General features: G+C 48.4%; 1 protein-coding gene across 1 annotated transcript in view; it reads right to left on the bottom strand.

The window, feature by feature from the left end:
- DDR1 (discoidin domain receptor tyrosine kinase 1) overlaps positions 1 to 22378 on the bottom strand; it is a 296382-nt gene that overhangs the window by 134711 nt on the left and 139293 nt on the right. Inside the window, exon 2 of the mRNA XM_078641698.1 lies at positions 7937 to 8088. Within this exon, the coding sequence (XP_078497824.1) occupies positions 7937 to 8054 (118 nt within the window). The 5' untranslated portion in view covers positions 8055 to 8088. The remainder of the gene's footprint in view (positions 1 to 7936; positions 8089 to 22378) is intronic.

The following is a 22378-nucleotide window of genomic DNA, read 5'->3' as shown; positions in this document are numbered from 1 at the left end:
TCGAAACTCCCCTTCCTCCGGGATCTGTCGAGTAGCCACTCGACCACCTGGGTGGATCTTGGTGCCTCGATGTCGGGGCTTCGCTGGGGCCTGGGCCGGGGCCGAGGCCACGTGTTCGTGACGTGGTGGGCCCAAGATGGAGTCGGGCGAGGCCTCGTGCTCAGGACGTGATGGGCCCAAGATGGGGCCAGGCCGGCAGGGGTAGCCCGAGATGGTAAACCGGACCGGCAGTGTTGGGGCGTGCAGGGTCGGGCAGAAGGGGCTGCCCGAGGCTCGGTGGAGGCCCGATGTCGTTCGGGGCCCGCCATGCGGGAGGGGTAGGACCACGCCATGAGGCCGGGTCCAACAAAGGGTCATTGAGCGAGCTCCAAGGGCCACAGGATGAACACTGAGGAACACTGCACCGAACCAAGGGTCAATGAGCGAGCACCAAGGGCCACAGCACAAACACTGAGTAACACTGCACCGAACCAAGGGTCAATGAGTGAGCACCAAGGGCCACAGTACAAACGCTGAGGAACACTGCACCGAACCATGGGTCAATGAGGAAGCACCAAGGGCCCCAGCACAAACACTGAGGAACACTGCACCAAACCAAGGGTCAATGAGCGAGCACCAAGGGCCACAGCACAAACACTGTGTAACAGTGCACCGAACCAAGGGTCAATGAGAGTGCACCAAGGGCCACAGCACAAACACTGAGTAAAACTGCACCGAACCAAGGGTCAATGAGGAAGCACCAAGGGCCACAGCACGAACACTGAAGGACACTGCACCGAACCAAAAGTCACTGAAAGAGCACCAAGGGCCACAGCACAAACACTGAGGAACACTGCACCGAACCAAGGGTCACTGAAAGAGCACCAAGGGCTACAGACAAACACTGAGGAACACTCTACCAAACAAAGGAACACTGAACGAGCACCAAGGGCCACAGCACAAACACAGAGGAACACAGCATCAAACCAAGAGTCACTGAATGAGCACCAAGGGCTACAGCACAAACACTGAGGAACAATATACCGGACCAAGGGTCACCGAACGAGCACCAAGGGCTACAGCACAAACACTGAGGAACACTGCAGAAAAACCAAGGGTCACTGAGCGAGCACCGAGGGCCGCAGCACGAACACTGGGGAACACTGCACCGAACCAAGGGTCAATGAGGAAGCACCAAGTGCCACAGCACAAACGCTGAGGAATACTGCACCGAACCAAGGGTCAATAAGGAAGCACCAAGTGCCACAGCACAAACGCTGAGGAATACTGCACCGAACAAAGGGTCAATGAACGAGCACCAAGGGCCACGGGACGAACACTGAGGAACACTGCACTGAACCAAGGGTCAGTGAGGAAGCACCAAGGACCGCAGCACAAACACTGAGGAACACTGCACCGAAACAAGGGTCAATGAGCGAGCACCAAGGGCCACAGCACAAACACTGGGGAACACTGCACCGAACCAAGGGTCACTGAGCGAGCACCAAGGGCCACAGCACAAACACTGAGGAACACTGCATTGAAACAAGGGTCACTGAAAGAGAACCAAGGGCCACAGCACGAACAATGAGGGACACTGTACCGAACCAAGAGTCACCGAACGAGCACCAAAGGCCACAGCACAAACACGGAGGGACAGTGCAACAAAACAAAGGTCACTGAGCGAGCACCGAGGGCCGCAGCACAGACACTGAGGAACACTGCACCGAACCAAGGGTCACTGAGCAAGCACCAAGGGCCACAGGACGAACAGTGAGGAACACTGCACCTAACCAAGGGTCAATGAGGAAGCACCAAGGACCACAGCACAAACACTAAGGAACACTACACCGAACCAAGGGTCAATGAGGAAGCACCAAGGACCGCAGCACAGACACTGAGGAACACTGCACTGAACCAAGGGTCAATGAGCGAGCACCAAGGGCCACAGCACAAACACTGAGGTACACTGCGCCAAACCAAGGGTCAATGAGCGAGCACCAAGGGCCACAGCACAAACACTGAGTAACGCTGCACCGAACCAAGGGTCAATGAGGAAGCACCAAGGGCCACAGCACAAACACTGAGTAACACTCCACCGAACCAAGGGTCAATGAGGAAGCACCAAGGGCCACAGCACAAACACTGAGGTACACTGCACTGAACCAAGGGTCAATGAGCAAGCACCAAGGGCCACAGCACGAACACTGAGGGACACTGCAGCGAAACAAGAGTCACTGAAAGAGCACCAAGGGCCACAGCACAGACACTGAGGAACACTGCACCGAACCAAGGGTCAATGAGCGAGCACCAAGGGCCACAGCACCAACACTGAGGAACACTGCACCGAACCAAGGGTCAATGAGCGCGCACCAAGGGCCACAGCACAAACACTGAGTAACACTGCACTGAACCAAGGGTTAATGAGGAAGCACCAAGGGCCACAGCACAAACACTGAGGAACACTGCACTGAACAAAGGGTCAATGAGCGAGCACCAAGGGCCACAGCACGAACACTGAGGGACACTGCAGCGAACCAAGAGTCACTGAAAGAGCACCAAGGGCCACAGCACAGACACTGAGGAACACTGCACCGAACCAAGGGTCAATGAGCGCGCACCAAGGGCCACAGCACAAACACTGAGGAACACTGCACTGAACAAAGGGTCAATGAGCGAGCACCAAGGGCCACAGCACGAACACTGAGGGACACTGCAGCGAACCAAGAGTCACTGAAAGAGCACCAAGGGCCACAGCACAGACACTGAGGAACACTGCACCGAACCAAGGGTCAATGAGCGCGCACCAAGGGCCACAGCACAAACACTGAGGAACACTGCACAGAACCAAGGGTCAATGATCGAGCACCCAGGGCCACAGCACGAACACTGAGGAATACTGCACCGAACCAAGGGTCACTGAACGAGCACCAAGGGTCACAGCACAAACACTGAGGTACACTGCACCGAACCAAGGGTCACTGCGTGAGCACCAAGGGCCACAGCACAAACATCGAGGAACACTGCACCGAACCAAGGGTCAATGATGAAGCACCAAGGGCCACAGCACAAACACTGAGGAACACTGCACCGAACCAAGGTTCAATGAGCGAGCACCAAGGGCCAGAGCACAAACACTGAGGGACAATGCACCGAACCAAGAGTCACTGAAAGAGCACCAAGGGCCACAGCACAAACACTGAGGAACACTGCACCGAACCAAGGGTCACTAAAAGAGCACCAAGGGCCACAGCACGAACAATGACGGACACAGTACCCAACCATGGGTCACTGAAAGAGCACCAAGGGCCACAGCACAAACAATGAGGGACACTGTACCGAACCTAGGGTCACCGAACGAGCACCAAAGGCCACAACACAAACATGGAGGGACAGTCCACCAAAACAAGGGTCAATGAGCGAGCACCAAGGGCCACAGCACAAACACTGAGGAACACTGCACCGAACCAAGGGTCACTCCGCAAGCACCAAGGGCCACAGCACAAAGGCTGAGGAACACTGCACCAAATCAAGGGTCACTGAATGAGCACTAAGGGCCGCCGCACAACCAATGAGGAATACTGCACCGAACCAAGGGTCACTGAATGAGCACAAAGGCCCGCAGCACAGACACTGAGGAACACTGCACCGAACCAAGGGTCAGTGAGCGAGCACCAAGGACCACAGCGCAGACACTGAGGAACACTGCACCAAATCAAGGGTCACTGAGCGAGCACCAAGGACCGCAGCACAAACACTGAGGAACACTGCAAGGAACCAAGGGTCACTCCGCAAGCACCAAGGGCCACAGCACAAACACTGAGGAGCACTGCACCAAACCAAGGGTCACTGAGCGAGCACCAAGGGCCACAGCACAAACACTGAGGAGCACTGCACCAAACCAAGGGTCACTGAGCGAGCACCAAGGAATGCAGCACAGACACTGAGGAACACTGCACCAAACCAAGGGTCACTGAGCGAGCACCATGGAACGCAGCACAGACACTGAGGAACACTGCACCGAACCAAGAGTCAATGTGCGAGCACCAAGGGCCGCAGCACAAACACTGAGGAACACTGCACCAAACCAAGGGTCACTGAGCGAGCACCAAGGACCGCAGCACAGACACTGAGGAACACTGCACCGAACCAAGGGTCACTGAGCGAGCACCAGGGGCCACAGCACGAACACTGAGGGACACTGCACCGAACCAAGGGCCACTGAGCGAGCACCAAGGGCCACAGCACGAACACCGAGGAACACTGCGCCAAACCAAGGGTCAATGAGCGAGCACCAAGGGCCACAGCACAAACATTGAGGAACACTGCACCGAACCAAGGGTCACTGAAAGAGCACCAAGGGCCGCAGCACGAACACTGAGGAACACTGCATCGAACCAAGGGTCGCTGAACGAGCACCAAGGGCCACAGCACAAACACCGAGGGACACTGCAGAAAACCCAAGGGTCAATGAATGAGTACCAAGGGCCACAGCACAAACACTGAGGAACACTGCACCAAACCAAGGGTCAATGAGCGAACACCAAGGGCCGCAGCACAAACACTGAAAACACTGCACCAAACCAAGGGTCACTGAGCGAGACAAAGGGCCGCAGCACAAACACTGAGAGACACTGCACCAAACCAAGAGTGACTGAAAGAGCACCAAGGGCCACAGCACAAACACTGAGGAACACTAAAGAAAAGCCAAGGGTCACTGAGTGAGCACCAAGGGCCACAGCACAACCACTGAGGAACACTGCAGAAAAACCATGGGTCACTGAGCGAGCACCAAGGGCCACAGCACAAACACAGAGGGACACTGCAGAAAAACCAAGGGTCTCTGACCGAGCACCAAGGGCCACAGCAAAAACACTGAGGAAAACTTCACCAAACCAAGGGTCAATGAGCGAGCACCAAGGGCCACAGCACGAACACTGAGGAACACTGCACCAAACCAAGAGTCACTGTGCGAACATCAAGGACCGCAGCACAGACACTGAGGAACACTGCACCGAACCAAGGATCGCTGAACGAGCACCAAGGGCCGCAGCACAAACACTGAGGAACACTGTACCAAACAAAGAAACACTGAACGAGTACCAAGGGCCACAGCACAAACACTGAGCAACAATACACCAAACCAAGGGTCACCGAGTGCGCACCAAGGGCCACAGCACAAACACTGAGGAACACTGCATCGAACCAAGGGTCACTGCGCGAGCACCAAGGGCCACAGCACAAACACTGAGGAACACTGCACCGAACTAAGGTTCAATGAGCGAGCTCCAAGGGCCACAGCACGAACACTGAGAAACACTGCACCGAACCAAGGGTCAATGAGCGAGCACCAAGGGCCACAGCACGAACACTGAGAAACACTGCACCGTACCAAGGGTCAATGAGGAAGCACCAAGGGCCACAGCACACACACTGAGTAACACTGCAGCGAACCAAGGGTCAATGAGGAAGCACCAAGGGCCACAGCACACACACTGAGTAACACTGCAGCGAACCAAGGGTCACTGAGTGAGCAGCCAGGATCTGCGTATCCAGCATTGAGTCTACGAATGAGATCATGACTGGTCCACCTGTGAGGGGCCCGCTCCTCTTCTATTCCTCCCCGGAGTAAGCTTGTGCAGGGCGCCTGTCTGCCTGCCTGGTTACCTCTCTCAGGCTCCCCCTACACCCTCATTATCCTCCCAAGAGCCTGTGCTGCTAGCTTGGCGCCCACACAGGGATTGGCCTTGGAGCTGTTGGCAGTGAGTACTCCCACCCTGGCACCTCGCCGTATCTAGGTGACTTGCTGCAAGCCACCCCTGGAGTGTCCGTGAGACCTCTGCCCCACCCAGTGGTGGCTGCACAAGATCCAAAGCAGTGGGGCGGGTACAGAAAATAAGAAAAACTAAATTCGAGAACTTACCGGACGCGTTGCTCCTCTCCCGATCCGATCCCGGGCTGAACACACTGCGCCGGCTCTCAGATGGCAATTCCTGACACCGCTCTCATGCTGGTAATGCTATTCCCAGCATGAGAGCAGTGCTGGGATTGGTCTGAGCGCTGTGGTTCGGCGCTCAGATTGTGCTTCGGAGCCTGTGGCTTTTCTCCACCCGGCTGTACAACACAGCGAGGTGGAGAAAGCCTCAGACGGCCGGCCACACAGTCATGTGCACTTAGTAATGCCCCTCACCACTTCTCTTGTAGGATGCATGTCCCCACCGTATGATGGTACCGTTGGCAGCCGCAGGTAAGAAGTAAAAAAAAAGGATAATAAAATTGGTTTATTATCATTTTAAGTGTTTACCTTTGCTGCCACCTAGTGGGGCGATGCTCCTCTGCCATAACGCAGGAGCCGCCCCTGGTCCCACCTATCCCAAGTAAAAGGACCCAAAGGGCCCACCAATCATGAGCTCACCGCCGACCTAGGATACAACAATAAATACGCCAAGCAGCTGCAAACGAAGAGTTCATGCAAAACAACCAGAAAACATAGCTAACAAAGTGCACCACTCCAATCACCTGAAGCTGAAAGAGAAAAATGTATGAAAAACATGAAAATAAACTACACAACGATCTGCTGTCTAAGGGGACGGTGGGGGGGACAAAATAAATGTTGCTCTGATACCCCACATGGGGGACCGGCAGCGTCCTGTCGGCAGAGCGGGGAGCAGAAAAGAGACTGCTCCACGGCCCCTCTTATGGGTGGGGCCTGGCGCAAACTGGATTGGACGCGAGCCGGAAGCACTTAAACCTCTCCAGGTTGCCACGTGCCTGTTGCCCAATCACTAGCTTTAGTACTGTCTGGTGGTGGTGGCGGCATGCGCCACCGCCCCCAACATCACAGGCTGGGCCAGCGCAACCGCCATAGGTGCGGGTCACCCGTTTTAGGGGCGCCTTCCGTACACTCTGGACAGAGGCAGAAGAGCTGTCCCTCGCTTTCACAGATACTATAAGACCCTGGCGAGAACACCTGAGCTACCCCTCTGCTTCCACAGATATCATACACTCTGGACACAGACAGCAGAGCTATCCCTCTACTTACACAGATACTATAAGGCCATGGCGAGATGACCTGGGCTAGCCCACAGCTTTTATCTCTGAGGCTTCAGTTGCAGATAGCAGAGCTACGTGACAGGTTAAACAATGTTCTTGACAGCAGCGTTCTCTCCAGGTAGCACAGTTTGTAGGGGTGGGTGGAATCTGTGTAGTCGCGTTACGCAAAGTTCCGCGAAACAATAAAAAATCTCTGCGAGCTACGCAGAATTCTGCGAGCACACGGAATTGCTTGTTCAGCATGTTTGCGATGTGTTTTTCCTGTTACGGGACGCTGTTTGAGTGCTCGGGGGGAAATATCTTGTGAACTTGCCTATGCGGCCGCCAATTGGCATGGTCATCTTGTTTCACTTGTCCTGCCCGCTCGCGATGCGTGTTTCCTGTTCGATGTCCAAAGGTGCGTCTGAATGAAGTGTTTGCAATCACACACTCTCGCGGCCAGCAACCAAAATCTCGTGGCACACAGAAACGGATAGGAAAACTCGTTGGCGAACGCACGGATCCCAGTAAGTTGCTTCTACGAACATGCATTTTGAAAGCACAAACAAGGAAAAAATTCTGCTATGCCACGGATCGCGGAATTTTAAGCAATTCTGTGTTCTCTGCGGAACGCGGAATTGCCAAAATTCTACAAATTTCACGAGCAGAGTGGAATTTACTGCCCCGGCCTAACAGTTTGTACAGACTTGGCCATGAGACAGCGGAGAGATCCCTCAGGTTACACAAGCCTTACAAGCTCATACTTCAGTAATCGATCCCACAGGCTACTCATGCACAGGCTCTTGCCACCTACAGCAGAGCTAACTCTCGGGTTACACAGAATGTAGACAGCAGCATTACCAGTAACTAATAACGACGCCATATTGTCCCCCCTGCAATCCCCACCTCCACCCTCCAGACTTACATGGATCGAAGTGGGCGTCCGGCTCCACGCTGCGGCCCCCCACACAGACCAGGGTTACCCCCCAGAGGAGGATAGTGGGGAGCATTCTTGGCCCTGTCTTCTTCCGTCGTGACGTCATCTCCTCTTGCAGGTAGAGCAGGAGGCGTGCATACCTGAGGGGACAGAAAAGGCACAAGAAATCAGTGGATATGTTGCAGGGATACACCTGGGTGCAAACAGGACCTGAGATCAGTGGGTATGTGGCGGGGATACACCTGGGTGCAAACAGGACATGAGATCAGTGGGTATGTGGCGGGGATACACCTGGGTGCAAACAGGACCTGAGATCAGTGGGTATGTGGCGGGGATACACCTGGGTGCAAACAGGACCTGAGATCAGTGGGTATGTGGCGGGGATACACCTGGGTGCAAACAGGACATGAGATCAGTGGGTATATGGCGGGGATACACCTGGGTGCAAACAGGACATGAGATCAGTGGGTATGTGGCGGGGATACACCTGGGTGCAAACAGGACATGAGATCAGTGGGTATGTGGCGGGGATACACCTGGGTGCAAACAGGACATGAGATCAGTGGGTATGTGGTGGGGATACACCTGGGTGCAAACAGGACATGAGATCAGTGGGTGTGAGGCGGGGATACACCTGGGTGCAAACAGGACATGAGATCAGTGGGTATGTGGCGGGGATACACCTGGGTGCAAACAGGACATGAGATCAGTGGGTGTGTGGCGGGGATACACCTGGGTGCAAACAGGACATGAGATCAGTGGGTGTGAGGCGGGGATACACCTGGGTGCAAACAGGACATGAGATCAGTGGGTATGTGGCGGGGATACACCTGGGTGCAAACAGGACATGAGATCAGTGGGTGTGTGGCGGGGATACACCTGGGTGCAAACAGGACATGAGATCAGTGGGTATGTGGCGGGGATACACCTGGGTGCAAACAGGACATGAGATCAGTGGGTATGTGGTGAGGATACATCTTGGTGTAAACAGCACATAAATTCAGGTATGCAGGGGTTACCCTTGAGTGTAAACAACAGGAGATCAATAGGAATGTGGTGGGGTTACACCGGGGTGTAAAGAGCACATAAGATCCGTAGGTATGTGGGGGTTACACTTGGGTGTAAAAACACAGTAGATCAGGAGGGGTGGAAGGCGGTTCAGCTGGGTGCAAAGAGTACAAGACATGTGTAGGTATGTTGTAGTGGGAGTATATCTTGGTGTACACAGTACACAATGTCAACAGCTGTGTGAGATGGTCACCCCCAGTGTAAACAGAACATGACACTGGTAGGTATGTGGGCGTTACACCTGGGTGTAAACGGAACCAGAAACATGTGAGTGTGGGGGTGGCTACACCAGGACATACTTCGTGGAAAAGGGTGGTGCACCGCCTGTTGTTTCTAAATCTTTTACTGTGCTGACATGGGAATCACTCCCCTCCTGGAGTGTAAAGTAGATAACTAAAACTGGTAGCACCTCTATGAGCCCATAGGTGTGTCTCCCATGGCACCAGTGTCACTATTTGCTGTACTCATTAACAGCTCAGTTCGTGAGAAAAAACGAGTTTACAACATAAAGTTCTTTGTTTTCAAATGAATTGTATTTGTATATTCCATCCAATTTTCATGACGTGTAACAACTCATATTAGTTCCAATGCATTTCGGTGTTTATATCCACCTTCGTCAGGGAACGTCTGTTAATTGAACAAAAATATATACAATGTAACGGTTCATTTTATCAACATATTAATTCATATGCTTTACTCAACATTCATACCTGTTGTTTTAATTTTAAATCCTATTAACTCCTTTTAAATGCGCTTTAAATAATGCGGGAGAAGCTCAGGTGATTCGTGTTTATAAAGCGGCGCGCCCCTTTAAAACAAACGGTCATGAGATTGAATATGTACCGCTTCCTTTCATACAGTTGCTTAAAGTCGCGTTTATGCTAGTTGCTCGAGGGTGCTTGGCCTCTCTACAAGATTACGCAGCATTACGCTCGGTTTAACCTACTACGTGCGCCTGCTCACCTTACTTGCTGTTAATGAAAGGAAGCGGTACATATTCAATCTCATGACCGTTTGTTTTAAAGGGGCGCGCCGCTTTATAAACACGAATCACCTGAGCTTCTCCCGCATTATTTAAAGCGCATTTAAAAGGAGTTAATAGGATTTAAAATTAAAACAACAGGTATGAATGTTGAGTAAAGCATATGAATTAATATGTTGATAAAATGAACCGTTACATTGTATATATTTTTGTTCAATTAACAGACGTTCCCTGACGAAGGTGGATATAAACACCGAAATGCATTGGAACTAATATGAGTTGTTACACGTCATGAAAATTGGATGGAATATACAAATACAATTCATTTGAAAACAAAGAACTTTATGTTGTAAACTCGTTTTTTCTCACGAACTGAGCTGTTAATGAGTACAGCAAATAGTGACACTGGTGCCATGGGAGACACACCTATGGGCTCATAGAGGTGCTACCAGTTTTAGTTATCTACTTTACACTCCAGGAGGGGAGTGATTCCCATGTCAGCACAGTAAAAGATTTAGAAACAACAGGCGGTGCACCACCCTTTTCCACGAAGCTTGAAGCAATTCCCTCCAACAAGGGAAGTAGCACGCCACACCAGATTCAAGACAATGCAATATGATGAAATTACACATTCTACTGACCAAAGGGCAGATACCTTCGCCTTTCCGGCGGAGGCAAGCGAAAAAATATACTCTTTGATACAAACAGAAACATCAGAACCAAAAATAACGAGAAATAAGGAACAACAAATTAGACAACTGTTGTATCTTACACGCAGAGAAATTAACCAGCGACTTCACGCAAATACTATGATTAAGTACCATAAGGCACAACGAATCCCTAGAGGCCTCAGAATAGCCCTGAAACCGTCGCTTTGTAAAAATTCAAAACCATTCACAGAACGGTGGTTCGCTATATTGAACAAATGTAGTCTGGATTTAATATTACTCATAATAGAGGAACTGGCTAAGATATTGGAAGAATTGAAAACAGAAATAGAAACGGTAACTGAGGAATTGAAAAAAGGAGTAACCGGTGAAGAGTTACAGAAAATCCTAGATGATATCAAGTCTCAATTAGCCCAGCACACACAGGAAGTCAACGAACGCAAACTTAGGAAATACCGTAGGGATACCCTTGATTACAAATTACAAGAGGTTTACACATGGGCGGAAGTATACGCCAGAAGACGTCAAACCAAACAATACACATCCCAAACAGACACATCATCCACGGACAGTGAACGAACCGACAAAAGAAGACAACCCACTAGAACAGAACCTTCGGATAAGCCATCCACCTCAGAGCCTTTTTTAGACGCAGGCCAAACACCAATAGAAGACCCAGGAGGGGACGCAACAAAAACAAAAGAAACAAACCAACCACAAACGAGAACAGCGACGACCAGGAAAGACAGAAAAAAACACCATTGATAACAACAGAGAACTTAGTCTTGAATATTTCAGATCAGAACTTAAATGAATTTCAGATTAACACGTTACAACGCGGATCATCATTTGTACCAAGCACTCATACCAACCAACTTGAATTAGAAGTGAGTTTGTTTAAGTTGACACGCAAAATGAGACTAAGACACTTTTTTGAGAACGTCATCACTGACCAACCACTTCCTAAAGAAGATGAATTGAAAGGACTAAAAACTACCAGCAGTTACATGCCTCCAATATCACATAAAACCATAGACCTATTTGAAAAACTATGCAAACAAGAGATAAGCCAAATAAACACCAAAAAAAGGGTCAAAAATCCGAATATGACAAAAAAAGAATTTGGAGCAATTGAAAGTATAGCGAATAACCCACAAATCATTTGCCAGAAAGCCGACAAGGGAGGGGCATTAGTAATTATGAACAAGGAGTTTTATGATGAAGCTATGAAGACCCATCTAAGTGATTTAAACACATACATGGAGATTGACCAAGACCCCACTATGGAAATTTGTAAAACATTGCAAATAATATTGAAACAAGCAACGGACAACGGTACCATAAACGAAAAAACCAAAAGATACCTGACACAAGAGAACCCAAAGAGCCCAACTATGTACCTAGTACCTAAAGTACATAAAGATCCTAAAAAACCTCCATGCAGGCCAATAGTATCCACCAAGATGAGCATCCATGAACCGGTCGGAAAATTCATCGACAAATATTTGCAACCACTGGTGATTAAAAACTTGTCGTACATCAAGGACACAACAGACTTTTTGGTTAAGTTACAAACTGTGAAAATGGAAACGGACTGCATCATGGCTACCATAGATGTAAAGACGTTGTATACAGCGATACCACACAGAGAAGGCTTAGAAGCCATTGAGAAAGCATTATTACACAGCACTTATCCTCAAGATTTACAAGTCTTCTTGATGCAATTGATGGAATTCACGCTCATGAACAGCTACTTTACCCATGACAAACGTTGGTACATGCAACTCAATGGAACAGCCATGGGAAATTGCGCAGCACCTGCGTATGCAAATTTATTCATGGGAGCCTTCGAAGAGGAACACATTTACAATAACCAGGAGTGGGCCTCCCACCTACTAACATACATGAGATTCATTGATGATATGTTTATCATATGGAAAGGGTCTAAGGAGTCATTAGAACAACAGTTGCAAAATTTGGATGAGAAAAATGAGAGAATCAAATTCACGTGGAACATCAATGATAATATCATTCAATACCTGGATGTGGAAATCACCTTAAATCATGGAATTCTTTCCACGAACCTATATCGTAAACTAACTGATAAGAACAACTTGTTACAATACACCAGTCATCACCCTCCATCATTGAAGGCACATCTTCCATACACGCAATTTCTCAGGGTTAAGAGAGTGGTTTCTGAGGATCACGTATGCCAAGAACAACTAAAAACGATGGCGAGTAGGTTTACCGCAAGAGGTTACCCGGACGAAATGATAAAGAAGTCTCAGGCAAGAGCACAGAGTAAAACGAGACAGGAGCTGCTCACCTATAAAACCATCTGCAAAACACAGAGAATAACGTGCGTAAGTAAGTTTTCTAATGTTAGTACCAGGTTCAAAAAAATTATACACAAGAATTGGCAGATTGTGAAAATGGAACCGGATTTCAATGGGATCTTCGACCAAGAACCTTTATTTGCACATTCAAGAGGAAAAAATATAGGGGAACTACTGAAGAAACCTAAGCGAACCACCCCACATCAGACATTTAGAGGAACTGTTCCATGCCTAAATTGCGCAAATTGTCACAACATCATGAAGGGGATAAATATCAGTCACCCCATGAAAGGACACAAAATACCCTTGAAAGTAAATGCCACATGTGATACCACCAATGTGGTATATTTGTTGAAATGTCCTTGTGGATATGTCTATGTAGGACATACGGAAAGGAAGTTAAAAGTGAGATTAACAGAACACAAAAGTAACATTAGGACTCACTCCACTAAATCCACAGTCGCCGTACATTTCACAGAAAAACGCCACAATTTGAATCAACTGAGAGCTTGTGTTCTGGAGGTTATTCCCAGGAAAGAAGGTACACTAAACAAGAAAAACTTACTTAAACGCGAGAACCATTGGATTTATCATTTGAACAGCCTTAAACCTCATGGGTTAAATGATCGTACTGAATTTTTATGTTACTTATGAATAACATTTTACTAATACCACTATATTGGATCAAATTGGACATTGTAGCTGAGTAAACTGTTAACTACATACGAGCAAATGTTGAGAAAGTGAGGTCGCGTTTAATTTCTCTTTACACGTGATGTTATAGATGACTATGATGTTAAACAAGTAGGATTGTTAAAGTTTCGTTATGTTAAACCTATCAGTTTTTAAAAAAAAAGTGCAAGTTACACACTGCGCATGTGCACACACCGCGCAGCGTCAGAGGGAGTTTTTCTTAAAAGACTGAAAGCACATACCGCGTTTGGAACTCACACGGAGTGACGGGACTAAGCGTTAACAGCAAGTAAGGTGAGCAGGCGCACGTAGTAGGTTAAACCGAGCGTAATGCTGCGTAATCTTGTAGAGAGGCCAAGCACCCTCGAGCAACTAGCATAAACGCGACTTTAAGCAACTGTATGAAAGGAAGCGGTACATATTCAATCTCATGACCGTTTGTTTTAAAGGGGCGCGCCGCTTTATAAACACGAATCACCTGAGCTTCTCCCGCATTATTTAAAGCGCATTTAAAAGGAGTTAATAGGATTTAAAATTAAAACAACAGGTATGAATGTTGAGTAAAGCATATGAATTAATATGTTGATAAAATGAACCGTTACATTGTATATATTTTTGTTCAATTAACAGACGTTCCCTGACGAAGGTGAATATAAACACCGAAATGCATTGGAACTAATATGAGTTGTTACACGTCATGAAAATTGGATGGAATATACAAATACAATTCATTTGAAAACAAAGAACTTTATGTTGTAAACTCGTTTTTTCTCACGAACTGAGCTGTTAATGAGTACAGCAAATAGTGACACTGGTGCCATGGGAGACACACCTATGGGCTCATAGAGGTGCTACCAGTTTTTGTTACACCAGGACATAAACAGTGCAGTGGATCACAAGGTGTTTGGGTTACACTAGCACTAAACGACACCCAGGCATACACAGCACTGAAAACACTGAATGTGGTAGTTATGCCTGGTAGTAAAGAGCACAAAAGATTAGAAAGTGTGAGTGTGGTAGTACCAGAGAGCTGAGTGTGGGAGGATTACACTGGGTAGTACTCAGTACAGAAGATTAGGGAGTGTGTGTGTGGTAGTACCAGAGTGCTGAGTGTGGGAGGATTACACTGGGTAGTACTCAGTACAGAAGATTAGAGAGTGTGAGTGTGGTAGTACCAGAGTGCTGAGTGTGGGAGGATTACACTGGGTAGTACTCAGTACAGAAGATTAGGGAGTGTGTGTGTGGTAGTACCAGAGTGCTGAGTGTGGGAGGATTACACTGGGTAGTACTCAGTACAGAAGATTAGGGAGTGTGTGTGTGGTAGTACCAGAGAGCTGAGTGTGGGAGGATTACACTGGGTAGTACTCAGTACAGAAGATTAGGGAGTGTGTGTGTGGTAGTACCAGAGTGCTGAGTGTGGGAGGATTACACTGGGTAGTACTCAGTACAGAAGATTAAGGAGTGTGTGTGTGGTAGTACCAGAGTGCTGAGTGTGGGAGGATTACACTGGGTAGTACTCAGTACAGAAGATTAGGGAGTGTGTGTGTGGTAGTACCAGGGAGTGGAGTCTGGGAAGATTACACCAGGTGGTAAATAATACAAAAGATTGGCGAGTGCAAGCTTCGGCAATGATGCAGTAAAAAGACATTTCCAGTTTCCACACAGATGCAGTAAACACGTTGTAGGAGAGTGCCCCTTTTGACATGGTTACCCCACACTTGCAACTTTGATGGAAAGTGTACTGGGTCCTGCTAACCAGGACCCCAGCACCAGTGTTCTTTCCCTAAAACTCTCCCATTGTTCCACAATGGGCACCACTTCAGCCCCCTCAACTCTCAAGTAAGGGAGCAGAGCAGGAATATCGACGGAGAAATATCGTTTGGAAGAAATATCGACAACAAAAATATAGTTTGACAAGAATATCGACTGACAGGTAAGTAATATCGATTACAAAAATATAGTTGTAATAAATATCGTTTACAAAAATATAGTTTACAAATGTTATGTATTTTAGTGTTTTTAATGAGAATTGTTTGTCATTTTATTATATGTTTTGGAATTGTACTAGTTATTAATGTATTTTATGTTTAATTTTGCGTTATTAGTTCCGTAGCGGGTTGGGGGTTTATAGGGGAATAGGGTGGGAAGTCATTTAATTATATAAAATTAATTGATTAATTAATGTGTTAATATATTAATAATAGTTTAATAATTAGTTGTTAATTAATTTCAATTAGTCAATTAATAATTAATTATGTTAATTGTTTCATTAATTTTCGGTGTGTGTTGTGGAGTTTATATGTGTAAATGGTGTGAACGGTGGTAATCAATTAATTTTTTATGGATAATTATTAAATACTTTTCAAATTAATTACCATTAATTTATTAGTAATTATTAATTGTAATTGTGTAATTAATTTTAGGTGCGTGTTGTGGTGTTTATATGTGTATATGGTGTGAAAGCTGGTAATTAATTGATTGTTTATTGATTAATTAATAAATAATAATACATTCATTTTCATTAATTAATTAGTAAATATTAAATGTAATTGTGTAATTAATTTTAGGTGTGTGTTGTGGATATTATAGTGTTAAATAATGTGTAATTAAATTTGTTGTATTATCTTTGTTAATAATATATTTTAATTTATATATTAATTATGTTTATATTGCAAATCAAATGTAATAAAAATGTTGATAGTTTTGTTTTTTATTGTTTTGGGTTCCAGCGCTTTCCCTATTATTGCACTCACTGGAGTGGGAATCGTAATTTTTACCCCTACGCTATCCAATGCTTTCCCTACTGTTGCACTCTCTAGAGTGGGAATAGTAATTTTTACCCCTCCGCTTTCCCTACTGTTGCACTCACTGGAGTGGGAACCGTAATTTTTACCCCTACGCTATCCAACGCTTTCCCTACTGTTGCACCCTTTGGAGTGGGAATAGTAATTTTTACCCCCACGCTATCCAACGCTTTCCCTACTGTTGCACCCTCTGGAGTGGGAATAGTAATTTTTACCCCTACGCTATCCAACGCTTTCCCTACTGTTGAACTCTCTGGAGTGGGAATAGTAATTTTTACCCCTACGCTATCCAGCGCTTTCCCTACTGTTGCACTCACTGGAGTGGGAATAGTAATTTTTATCCCTCCGCTATCCAACGCTTTCCCTACTGTTGCACTCTCTGGAGTGGGAATAGTAATTTTTACCCCTACGCTATCCAGCGCTTTCCCTACTGTTGCACTCTCTGGAGTGGGAATAGTAATTTTTACCCCTACGCTATCCAGCGCTTTCCCTACTGTTGCACTCACTGGAGTGGGAATAGTCATTTTTATCCCTACGCTATCCAACGCTTTCCCTACTGTTGCACTCACTGGAGTGGGAATAGTAATTTTTATCCCTCCGCTATCCAACGCTTTCCCTACTGTTGCACTCTCTGGAATGGGAATAGTAATTTTTACCCCTACGCTATCCAGCGCTTTCCCTACTGTTGCACTCACTGGAGTGGGAATAGTAATTTTTACCCCTTCGCTGCCCAATGTTTTAACTACTAATGTTTTTATTTTGTTAATAAATGTATGTATTATTTTTTTTAATACTTGAATGTGTTAATTAAATATAGAATATTTTATTTTATTCAAAATGTTTTATATATGTGTTTATTTTATTTTTATATAATTATTAAAGTTTATAAATTAAATAAAGATAATAGTTAATTTATTTATGTATTTATTTATTCAAAGTTTTATATAGCGCGAACAGGATCCTTACAGATATCAGAGCGCTTCACAAAGACAGGGAAGGGGCAGTAGGAGTCAACAGAGATAATGGGAACAGTATAATAGTCAATAACATGGTAATAACATGGATAATAAAAACATACATAAAACCAATCCATATACAATCAGGTAAGGAAGTAAGATAGGACAGCACAAGTCATTGATCCCACTACAGAGGTGTTCAGGTGGATCAGTAAACCAACGTGTATCATATCTTGGTCGGTAGTAAGAGAGTAGCGTAGTAGTGCCCCCAACAAGTAGAGTATAGTGCCAGGGGATAGGGTGAGCAGTGATACAAAGCAATGCAGAGTCTCTGAACCAACATCTATAACGATCAGGAGATCTTGGCCAGAAGGATGGTTTCCACCTCTTTCTTGAAGAGTGCAGTGGAGGAGATCAGCCTGGTTTCAGGAGGGAGCGCATTCCAGATCCTGGGTGCCATTCCTGAGAAGGAGCGCTTGTAAGTTTTCACTTTCCGGAATCTACGAGGTTTCAGGAGTAGATTGTTTGTGCTCCTATTGGATCTCGAGCCTCCTGATATAGACAGCTTTTGAGCGAGGTAGCTGGGTGCCTTGTGGTGCACGGCCGTGTGTGTCATAATTGCAATTTTTAGCTGTATTCTGGCTTCAAGAGGCAGCCATTTTAGAGACTTTAAGTCTGGGGATATGTGCGAATGCTTTCTAGAGCCAGTAATGAGTCTCGCGGCAGCGTTCAGGGAGGCTCTTAAGGGTGCTGTTGTGGATAGCGGGAGACCGCTGAGGGTCGCAATTCCGTAGTCTATTCGAGGGATGACTAAAGCTTGTACAGCAGTTTGGAAGTCTTTGGCCGGGAGGAAAGGTTTAATTTTCCTCAGCGTGTTAATTTGGAAATTAGCTGCTTTTGTGGCTTTGCTGACGTGCTGCTGCATGTTGATCTTGGCGTCGAGTGTGATGCCTAGGGATTTCGCCGAGTCCACGATGGTAGGTTGGACATTGAGTGCTGTTAGGTTGTTGAGCCAGGTTTGGGTGGTGGAGATTTTCGCCGGGGGTGAGATGAGTAGGAACTCAGTTTTCAGAGCATTTAGTTTGAGGTGATTATCGGCCAGCCAAGATTGGGTGTTGATAAGCGTGGAATTCAGATGTTTGATATCTTCCGGGGATTGTAGCTTTAGGTAGAGTTGTGTGTCATCGGCGTACATATGGAATTGAACATTGGATGCATGAAGCAAGGTGGCGAGCGGTTCCATAACGAGGTTGAACAGAGATGGGGAGAGGGTGGATCCTTGTGGAACCCCTAGATCTGCAGGCACAGGTGTAGATAGCACATTGTCGATCTTGAACCTCTGAGACCGGTTGTGAAGGAAGGACGAAAACCACTTGAGAACAGTTCCCGATAGCCCCATTCTAGAACTTAGCAGCTCCAGCAAGTTCTCATGTTTGACCGTGTCAAATGCTGACGAGAGGTCAAGAAGGATGAGGAGGCAGGACTCATTGCGATCCAGAATTTGGAGGGCGTCATCAATTATGTGTGTCATAGCTGTTTCCGTGCTATGTTTCGCTCTGAAGCCTGATTGATGAGGGTTGAGGAGGTCAAATTGATCAATGTGTTTTGTTAGTTGGAGTTGGACACATTTCTCCAGCAGTTTGGCCAGGGTGGGGATATTGGTGATGGGCCGATAGTTGTTTAGGTCAGACGGATCAGCTGTAGGTTTCTTGAGTATAGGCGTGACTTGCCCCACCTTAAGGGAGTCTGGAATGTGTCCTTGTTGCAAAGAGCTGTTGATGATCTTGGTCCAGAGAGGGAGGAGCAAGGGGATAAAGTCTTTTACAGCATTAGCAGGTAGAGGGTCTGTGTGGTGATTAGAGGGCTTCAAGGTGCAGAGCAGTTTGTGTATAGCTTCTTCCGAATAGGTATCGAAGTACTGCCAGGATGCCTTGTTTTTAGGTTGAGTGTCTGCCATTCTGGTGTGGTTGGGATATCGACTTACATCCATGATGAGGTCATTTCTTATGTTGTCAGTCTTTAGTTTAAAGAAAAGTCTTTAGTTTTAATAAAATTTATTTGCGTAAATATATGTATATGTACACATTTTTTGTGTTTATATTTATTAAATTAAGTTTATTTGTTATAATTAGTTAAAATATAAATGTAATTTAATTTATTTTGTCAATAATATTAATATTTAATTATTTAATTTAAGTTATGTTATTTTTTAAAGTCGATATTTTTTACATCTTTATTTTTGAGTCGATATTATTGTACTTACCTGTTTAGGTATAGGGAGTCGATATTTTTGTAATCAATATTTTTACATCTATATTTTTGTTATCGATATTTAAACATGGAACCCTAGTAAGTGGCACCGCTGGTACCTCGGGCATTGGGACTGAAGAGAGTCCACTGGGGCTGCAGAGGAAATTGTGCCACCCTCGGGGCCCCTCACCAAGACCGTGCGCACTGCAGGGTGCGTGTCTTGGTGCGGAGAAAACTGAAGAGTCGACATGGCACGCAGGCCTGTGCGCCACGGCCACACACGCTGCATGAGACAGAGATAAGCCACCCCTTCCGCAGGCCTTGCAGGCAGGGCGCACTATACCCGAGTGGGCATATCTGCGAGAGTGGACGTGTCATTGTGATATCTATGACGATTCTTAGATATCACAACTGCACAGGGAGCCGTGACGAGCCCATGGGCCGGACACTCGTGATTACGAGCTCCCAGCTACGATGGCTTCACTGTACCCAGGGATGTTTGGTACCAAACACCTCGTCTTAATAAACCCACAGTGACGCCAGTGTTCAATGTATTAATAAATGCACCCAGAGGCACCTTAGACGTACGGACTACTAGTGGATTGACGGACTGGTCTTCATCGTTCTGCTGCCACAGACATGTTTCTGACCTCCTGAGGTGAGAGCCATCGCTCTCGGAGGCCGGGAGCGAAGCCGGCTCTGGGCGGAGGAGTCCACACCGCCGACCAGAGCAGGATCAGCATCCCAGGGCGGAAGCGTCACAGCCCTTCACAGCCCTTTACAGCCCGTCACAGCCATTCACAGCCCTTCACAGCCCTTCACAGCCCTGCACAGCCCTTCACAGCCCTTCACAGCCCTTCACAGCCCTGCACAGCCCTGCACAGCCCTTCACAGCCCTTCACAGCCATTCACAGCCATTCACAGCCCTGCACAGCCCTTCACAGCCCTGCACAGCCCTTCACAGCCCTGCACAGCCCTGCACAGCCCTTCACAGCCCGTCACAGCCATTCACAGCCCTGCACAGCCCTTCACAGCCCTTTACAGCCCTTTACAGCCCTTCACAGCCCTGCACAGCCCTTCACAGCCCTTCACAGCCCTGCACAGCCCTTCACAGCCCTGCACAGCCCTTTACAGCCCTTTACAGCCCTTCACAGCCCTGCACAGCCCTTCACAGCCCTTCACAGCCCTTCACAGCCCTGCACAGCCCTGCACAGCCCTTCACAGCCCTTTACAGCCCTGCACAGCCCTGCACAGCCCTGCACAGCCCTTTACAGCCCTTCACAGCCCTGCACAGCCCTTCACAGCCCTTCACAGCCCTTCACAGCCCTGCACAGCCCTTCACAGCCCTTCACAGCCCTGCACAGCCCTGCACAGCCCTTCACAGCCCTGCACAGCCCTGCACAGCCCTTTACAGCCCTTTACAGCCCTGCACAGCCCTTCACAGCCCCCGGCCTCTCCGGGTAGTGGAAGAGCCCAGCCACTGTCCTGACCCCACTCTCTGGCAGCAAGACAGGACGGACACTCGTAAGATTCAGGGGGGTGTCCCACACTCAGCCAGCACCACCCCTAAGGTGGACCAGCTGATGGGGACGCCGCCGTTTCAGATTCTTCCATCTTCTCCTGGATGGCAGGAGCCTCCCAGGGAGGGGTCAGGAGGATGCCCACTCCCCACAGGACCTATTCATACATTTTCTCTCCGTGGTATGTCCGGGTGCCCCCCCCTCCTCTCTGTGGTATGCCCGGGTGCTCCCTCTCTGTGGTATGCCCGGGTGCCCCCCCTCTCTGTGGTATGCCCGGGTGCCCCCCCCCCTCTCTGTGGTATGCCCGGGTGCCCCCTCTCCGTGGTATGCCCGGGTGCCCCCTCTCCGTGGTATGCCGGGTGCCCCCTCTCTGTGGTATGCCGGGTGCCCCCTCTCCGTGGTATGCCGGGTGCCCCCTCTCTGTGGTATGCCCGGGTGCCCCCTCTCTGTGGTATGCCGGGTGCCCCCTCTCCGTGGTATGCCGGGTGCCCCCTCTCCGTGGTATGCCCGGGTGCCCCCTCTCTGTGGTATGCCCAGGTGCCCCCTCTCTGTGGTATGCCGGGTGCCCCCTCTCCGTGGTATGCCGGGTGCCCCCTCTCCGTGGTATGCCGGGTGCCCCCTCTCCGTGGTATGCCGGGTGCCCCCTCTCTGTGGTATGCCGGGTGCCCCCTCTCCGTGGTATGCCGGGTGCCCCCTCTCCGTGGCAGAGAGGCCTCCTCTCGGTTCCATCCACGGCCCTGGGGACCAAGGTCTACTTTCTAGACAGATCGCCTCTCGCCGCTGGAGCGCTCCCCGGGTGGTGGCAGCTTGTCGTCATTTAGTGTAACCAGGAGGGGGCGCCGAAGGAGGCCCCGTTGAGTCTCCCTACGGCCCGGGGGTTGAGCACGGGGGGGGGGGGGGGGGGGGTTGGCCCCCACATGGCATCACCTGATAAATAGAATGCGTCACTGAGACTTGACTCAAGAGCTGGAAATGCGGCCTCCTGTCTTTTGAGGGAGGTGTGTGTGGGGGGGGGGGGCTTTGGCATGCACAACCCCCCCCTCAGTGACTCAGGGGTTCAGACGCGTCACCGGGAGGGGGGCCTGGGACCCTGAACCCACCTGACCCGGCCCCCTCCGGGCCCCCAACCTCCCGGATTCCAGCTCGTGGC

The sequence above is a fragment of the Lissotriton helveticus genome, chromosome 5_1, assembly GCF_964261635.1.
Source record: "Lissotriton helveticus chromosome 5_1, aLisHel1.1, whole genome shotgun sequence".
NCBI lineage: Eukaryota > Metazoa > Chordata > Amphibia > Caudata > Salamandridae > Lissotriton > Lissotriton helveticus.
The sequence above is the reverse complement of the archived record's forward strand: the minus strand, read 5'-3'. Positions and strand labels throughout refer to the sequence as shown.